The sequence below is a fragment of the Rattus norvegicus genome, chromosome 14 (assembly GCF_021556685.1).
Source record: "Rattus norvegicus strain SHRSP/BbbUtx chromosome 14, alternate assembly SHRSP_T2T, whole genome shotgun sequence".
NCBI classification, from domain to species: Eukaryota; Metazoa; Chordata; class Mammalia; order Rodentia; family Muridae; genus Rattus; species Rattus norvegicus.
The window spans coordinates 90,685,001-90,692,500 of NC_141547.1; the positions used below are offsets into that span (position 1 = coordinate 90,685,001).

At 45.3% G+C, this 7,500-nt stretch overlaps 1 protein-coding gene across 51 annotated transcripts in view; it reads left to right on the forward strand.

Moving 5' to 3' along the window:
- Ikzf1 (IKAROS family zinc finger 1) overlaps positions 1 to 7,500 on the forward strand; it is an 88,887-nt gene that overhangs the window by 16,940 nt on the left and 64,447 nt on the right. For 45 of the 51 annotated variants that reach the window (XM_087583471.1, XM_087583475.1, XM_087583486.1 and 42 more), the window contains 1 exon segment: positions 5,597 to 5,713. In XM_087583471.1, the coding sequence (XP_087439597.1) occupies positions 5,597 to 5,713 (117 nt within the window). 51 annotated transcript variants of the gene reach the window in all.

Genomic DNA, 7,500 nt, shown 5'->3' on the forward strand with positions numbered 1-7,500 from the left:
TGCTTTTGGAAGATTTCACCTACTGGGCTCACCCCTTAGAGCTGGATTGCTTTGAATGAATTTCTGTGGAGAAATCCCAAGGGCAGGAAGAATCCCATCTCTTCTTTGCTGCTTTGACCTCAGATGAGCTCTGAGCTTATATGTTGCAAGATGCACTCAGTGGTCCACACCCTTGGTCCGCGTACTGCTTATGTCCTGCTGTCCTAAGGTCAAAACGCTATGCTGGAGATGAAAGCAACCCAGATGCCCATCAGTGAATAAATGGGGAAAGTGTAGCATGTGTATGTATGTAATGGAATACTATTTAGTCATGAACATTGGAATCCTGTTGTTGAGGGCAACGTGGATAGACTAGAAGAACTTTGAGTTAAGAGAAAGAGCCCAGGATCTAAAAACCAAGGGCGTGCACACATTCTCCTTTTTCTGAATTTGCTCCTATAAGTGAATAGTCTGGGTTAGTGGGCTTGCCACCTACACATAGACATTGGAAGGTTGTACACTACATGACGAAAACCTCAAACATCACACTGTACCACATAAAACGTGAGCAATTATTGGGTGTCAGTAACAAATTTAAAACAATAAAGATACAACATCCCCTAGCCTTGAGCAAACCTCTAAAATGTTAACTGTGAGGAGTAGTCAATATTCTCATTTTTCTATTTAGATCCCAAGGCTTCCAAAAGCCTTAGTTTCTTAAACTTCCTTTTGTTGCCCTTAACTGTAGGGTACTGTAGGCTGCCCGGAAGGAGAGGACCGTTGGGGGCAGGAACAGCAAAACAGCCTGAAGACCCCCTTCACTTTCCTTTTTTTTGTGTGAAAAGATTTAGTCTGAAATTTGCTCTGTGTGCCCACAGGAAAGGGGTGACCCCCTGACCAACCGTGATGGAGCTGCTCATCTGTCCATCCTGAGCATCCTGAACAATAATTAGAGCAACCATACAGTGTGTCACACTTAGGAAAGAATTACACACTACCTTTGCACTTCTTCAAATTTGATAATCTCCCAATTCCAATGTTTCCTCCTTTGCTAAGACTGGAAAGAAAGTAGAAAGGAGTCACATAGGAAGGTTGACTTGTTATTTCGTTTTGTTTTGTTTTGTTTTCTTGTTTTGTTTCTCTTGAAGCCCTGGGGGTGGAACCCAGGACTTTATGCATGCAAGACAAGCCACTGAGCTATACTCCCAGCGTGTGCTTCATAAGAAATTGAGGACTATGATCCTGAGTCATTTCTTCTTCAGGAGATGCTCAGACCAAGACCCTAATACTTTAGAAGCATACTCCTCCCTAGACCCCTGTCTTCCAGGCCCTTGGATTCTTCTTCCCTGAGGTGTACTCCAAACATGGACTGTGCCCTAATTGATGCCTCCTACCTCATCAACCCTAGAGGTTGACGGCCATTGCAGATCATGCCCCCCTGACTTGAGTCCACTAGTTGGGGAAACCTTACTGATAGGTACGTCCAGCCTTATGACACTGTCATCCTCAGAGATTACACGGAGGGACCATGCAATAAAGTCATAAATTAATCACCAAGAAGCCCTCGATGCTTTACACTTTAAGCAGGGACTCCAGCCAGTGAATCTCTGAGGCTCCTCTGGCTCTCATCACCTGAGCCATGTATTTGTTTCTTAATGCTGTTTGTAATGTGTTTGCTGGAACGTGCACACAAGGAGCACACCCCGTGGACATACATAATCTGTGTAGGGAAGAGGAGCCTCATATATATTAAAGAACAGAAGTATCCGACCTAGTTAATCACAGTAAATCACATTGATTGAGCACTTGGAACTACCCACGTAGCATCCTAAGCATTTTCTCCTTTTTACCTTATTAAAAACTCACTGAAGGAGGATGCCATTAGCTCCACATTGCAGGAAGCTGAGACTCAGCCTAAAAGAAATTGACAGGAAGTCGCCCAGGGAGCCAGACAGTACGAGGCTACTTCAGCCCTAGGCTAGAAGTAACTTGCTCTCCCAAGTGGCGGTTCTGTAGTCTATGACCCTCAGGTATTATGTCCCCTCAAGTCCCTCTGTGTATTAAAGGTGCATGCCTTTGGGAGAGAATCCTAGAGCTTTGCCGGGAAGCTGGGCAAGCTAAAATGTACTTGAGAACTCAGTTACTTTTAGTTTCAGATTAAAGGCACAATGTCTTTAATTCGACCACAGAAACTTCTCCAAGACATTCTCGACACACAGGGAACAGTCAAGTTAAGTATAAATTGGTGTGATTATAACTTCGCCAGTTTTGTTTTCTAAGTAAGTGAAATTTCACTTGCCTTTTCAGGGTCATTCCATTTGACTCACTAAGCGCTCGCCGTCTTGTTTCCTCCACCCCATTGCTTTTGCTATCTGGTAAATGTATCACACAGTACTTCTGTGGTGAGCTACAGGGTACCAAGTGTTTACTTAACAAGTTAGTGTTCGTGACCATGATTAATTTTATTTTCACCATGGGATGGATTATGCCCAAGTCATGAATGTTAGCCTCTTGCTGTACCTAAGGAGAGAGTTCAAAAGCAGTGGCCATCTCTCCTTCCCACCAGCTCTCCAACTGCTTTAATCAGATCTGTAACCCAGATCAATTAGTGCATTCATAATTGGGGTGTGTTGGCTTTACCTAGCACTTGCTTTTCTAAAGTAATGATTCAAATGGCCAGTGGGGCAAAAGCCAGTATGCACAATGATTTTGCCTATCAGAAAGGTTTTCATGAAATGGTGAATTTTCCTCAGGAAGAACTCCCAGCAGTGAAAAAAAAATGCAAAGGTCCTTGGGCATCAAGCCCCCCAGAGTGATGAATGTCTCTGCAACAGAAGTCACACTGGGGGGCTTTTAGGCAAATCAGAGGGCCTCTTAAAAAACCATCAATGAGTTGAGGTGAGGCAAGGTTGAATTAATGCCACACTCTTGGCTACCACGTGAGTACATCCGGTTTTGCTCCTTCCAGTCTGGTTTTCGACTCCATACCCCTATACACATGGGGTCTCATCTGCTGTTCTTCCTTCTCCCTGTGTGGTTTCTTCTGCTCTGAGAGTTCCTATTGATCTGTCTGGCCCATGGCATTTTAGAATCATGATCCCTACTGTTTTCATTCCACCTTGTCCTCCATGGAAGAAAAAAAAGGTACCAAGGTATAAGATGGGGATGCTGGTGAGGTGGCCTTTTAGCCAGCCATGGGTCCTAAGAAGTCCAGCTATTACTATGAGCACTGTCCTTAAGACAGTTGATTCTGTCCTTTCCAAGATGGATCAGCCACACTTTTAAAACTGGGTAACCACGAATCTTTCTGCATGAAACACAGCATGGATTGGACTGGAAAGTGCGGCATGCTTTTATTGGCTAAACTTAGAACTTTAGTACACATGTCCCTCCCCCACAAACCCAGCTCTAGTGTGGCCTGGCGTTGTCCATGGGCCCAGAAGTATCATGGATGACACCAAAGTTATTATACGGAAGACTATCATAGCAAAGCAAGTCAAAGCAATCCCATTTCTCCATCTCCCATTCCTACTCAATATTAATGCCAGCTGGTGAACCACAGGTCCCAGGGCTCCATTGACTCTGTGCCGACTCATGTACTGGCCTCTTAGGCTATGGCTTTGTTGCCAGGGGCCCCACTCCCAATCTCATGGAGGTTCCTTTTTCTAATTATTTCTTTTTATTTTTTGAAGTTATAGCTATCATTTTCCTCTTCCCTTTGCCCTTCGGAGGTTCTTTACTGGCCTTTCAGAAGGCAAGTGGTGTGCATCTCTGCTCCCTCAGCCTTCCCCTTCCCCACTTCAATGTCTTTGTAAAGAAGATCTGTTTAATCAGATTTTCGTGTGGTTATTATCTCCGAATACCTCCCTAAAGTCCTTGAACTCTGAACATTCTGGGCCCTGGCTCTGTGTGAGAGTAAGAGCTGTCAAGTTGTTTGTGTAGCATCTGCATTCTCCTGGTTAGAAGCTCTCCTTGCTTACTGCGAAGAGGAGAAGCAGGACCGCACGTCCTGCCGCTGTTACTGTAAAGGTCTTCTATTTAGGGTGAGGGAGACGGGTTGACCTACTGCGCCAAGACTCTAGCACAATGTGAACACTTTCAATCAGCCTCTTGGGCTTTCTGTTTTTCTTTGGGAAATTATTATAATCTTACCCCATCTTTAACTATTTATCTTGTATCAGCTATCCAAATATACCCAATAATGCTCTCTCTGAAAATATGCCAGTTGCTCTAATCACAGCTAACCTGGGATAGCACATCGTGCTCTCTTTCTTAGCGATTGTAACCCTATTCCCCAAAGCATGTCTTTGGGGCCTGTGCAGGCTCTATTTCAGAGATTCCAGTAAAGCTTGTCTCGTGTACTTATTTTACTGATCTTTTCTGGCTCCTAAAAACGTTGGTGCCGTTCTTGTGACTTGACCCAATCTTCACACCATGTCTGGTCGAGTTTTCAGAATAGCTTACTCATTGACATGCCGTTCACATATGCTCCCAAAAGGCTGAGTTAGTGTCTGTTGGGAGGTCATTTCAGCTGTTGGGCCAAGTTGCCAAGTCAGCAGGGGCCACATCTGGTGAGCTGTGCTCTGATAGTCTACCTTCAGGATCTCCAGCCGGGCTTTCTTTTGGAAGTAGCTACGGTGGGTCAGGTAGCATAGATTTAGGGCCTCGCTCACTGTTTCTCCAATGTGGTTTGTGTCTATTCATCACTTTCAATCGGCTCCAGAAAGGTGGACACTTTCAGAGCCCCAGCCTCAATGAGAGAAGAGCATTTTCTACTAGTGATGGCTTCACTGTGTTGATCTCAATTTCCCCACTCCCGGAGCTGGACAAACCTCATTCTAATCCAGCCAATGATGGCTAGAGAGATGGGATTAGGAGGGGAGGGAGAGGCAGTGAAAATGGCCAAAAAAAACTGTATATACATGTGTGAGGTTATCAAATAATAACAAAGAAGGGAGGGGAAAGGGAGTGAGGGAGAAAGGAAGGGATATATATATATATATGTATAATTATCAAATAATAATAAAGAAGGAAGAAAGGGAGAGGGAGGGGGTGGGAATCCTACATTTTTGGACCAGCACTTACAGAGATGTAGAAATGGTGCTCTTTAAGGCTATGCCCAAAATTGACTGGTAGGTGGTTGGGTGCAAAGTTGCTTAAAAGTGTAAGATTAAAAAAATAATACAAGAGTCCAAAGAAGTAAAACAATGGAAGTAATTCCTCATTAATCCTATAAATAAAATTGAAGAAATAGGTCTGTATCATCAAAGTATATTGAGAATGTCTAAAAGCTGGTTTGCTCTGGAAAACAGCATCACCACATAGGCCCCGTAATATATCAATATTTATGTAGTAATTTAGTGCCAGGAATAACTAAGGTCACAAATGTTGTTTTCCTTTTGCAAATTTCTGTCCTCTGGTGTTTATTTAGTGCTTGGCAGTGATATTCATTCCTAGAAAGAGAAATACGTATTTGCCTCAGCAGGGAAGCATTAATTCGGAACAGGTACCCCTTCGTGCTGCCCTAGCGTGCCATCAAGGTGAAGGCCAGCCACTGAGGTTTTCCCAGAAGCTGAAAATGCCTGCCAGAAACTCACGCTCTGATTTGTGTCTGCAGGAAAGGAGAGCCCTCCAGTCAGTGACACTCCGGATGAAGGGGATGAACCCATGCCTGTCCCCGAGGACCTGTCCACCTCTGGAGCACAGCAGAACTCCAAGAGTGATCGAGGCATGGGTAAGTGGATCACCCTGCTGTCCTGCAGGCTGCACCATGTATGCAGTTAGGAAATGGCTGCTATAGAGTAAGGTAGGTGGGCTCGTTCCCTCTTGTCCTCCGAGGTCAGTCACAGAACCGATTTCAGGGATTCCTCAAGTTGGGACTTGGGTAATCTGTTTTAATCGATGTGTTTACTTTTAAGGCTGTTTTCTGTTGACTGCAAGTGACCTTGGTGTTACTATGTGCTGAACTGCATGGAACTACATGAAATACATTTACCTTAATTTAAAGGTCATTTTAAATCAAGGGATTCGGCCAGGGTTGGAGCATATAGATCTCCTTTGCTTAGGTCCTGAAAACACCCAGTGTGATAGGGGTTGTTTTCAAACCTAAACAGACCTGCCTGTGGTTCTCATCACAAGAGGCTCGTTCTGGGAAACCGAAGAAATTGTCCTTTTGCCATGCCACACAGGGAGAGCCCCTATTTCAGAGTCAGGCTAATGACTTAGTTCCTGTGGAGAAAGAGGTGGGCTTGCCCTGAAATTCCGCAGCTGCCGTGGAGTCTCTGCGGAATCACCCCGCTGTAGGTATGATTTCAGGAACTGAAAACGGGGCTGGTTCCTGGAGAGCCGGGAAGACGGGTGTAGTTCACGTGCTATAGATGAACAGGTCACAAGTGCCTGCAACATGCTGTTGGCACCGTGTCCCTTTGGCCATGTAGTGTTCGAGAGGAGCAGTCTTGGCTGGCACTGCTGGGTGGACCCTATGCATCTCGAGTCAAGTACTCAGTCTCAGGTCCTCTTGGTGTGGCCCTTCCACTGGACATGTCACTTCTAGACTCTCCTCTCCCTGACTGTCACTGTGTACAATTTTCGGTTCAATTGCCTTTCATGATGAAGTTTAGAAAAGTAGTGATTCCAAACTTGAAAAATTAAAATGCCCCGGTAAACATTTCGCCTGGTTTGGCTGTAGCGGTTGACTTGGCCCTAAAGGTAGGGGGAGGTTAGTCGATATGAGCCTCACAAACAAAGAGAGCAAAGTTTCTTGTGGACAACTAGAAGCCAAAAAAAGTCACTGGCTGGAAAAACTGAGAGCAAAAGCCCAGAGGACAGATATGGGAAAGAGGTGAGAGGACCCGCCATAGAAATACCCCCAGCCACACTACATGGTGGTCTCCTTGTCCCGTGTGATTGTTGAAGGAAATCCACCTGTTTCCACTTGCAGGCTACAGGCTGTGAGTTTCATAAAGTGTAAAATATAACATTAAGTAGAAAGGTGTAGCATGTAGGGGGGTAGTCACGGATCAAAGGAAATAAAGTTGAAGTCATACTTCACCACGCTGTCTTATGGAGTGGCTCGTGAGAATCACAGATTAAAAAGGACAGGGGCCCAGGAGCCAGGAGAGTCTGGGGCGAGAGCAAATGGCAACAGGAGGAAACAAGAGTCACCAAGGAAATGGGGAGTCAGTAAGAGCGATGTGCTTGTGCAGGAGGGCAAGTCTCAGAAGAGGTGCATCCAAGACTCTTGTCACTGGCTGTGGCCCTCAGGGCAGGACTTCTCATCTTCTCCGAGCCTCAGTTTTCCCCATGAGAGCAAGAGCAGCTCCTGCATGCTCCAGAATGAACAAAGCAGGAGGCAGAATGGCAGACAGAGACCAAAAGGGAAAGCACGTGTTGTGTATCGCAGTGTCTACAGTTCTAGAGAAAAGGGATCGTGCTGCTTCAGTAGTGAGGCGAGGACAGACACCAGAGCATCAGAAAGAGATCAGTCCATCAACGAAAAACAGACCCGTAAAACAAGCAAAT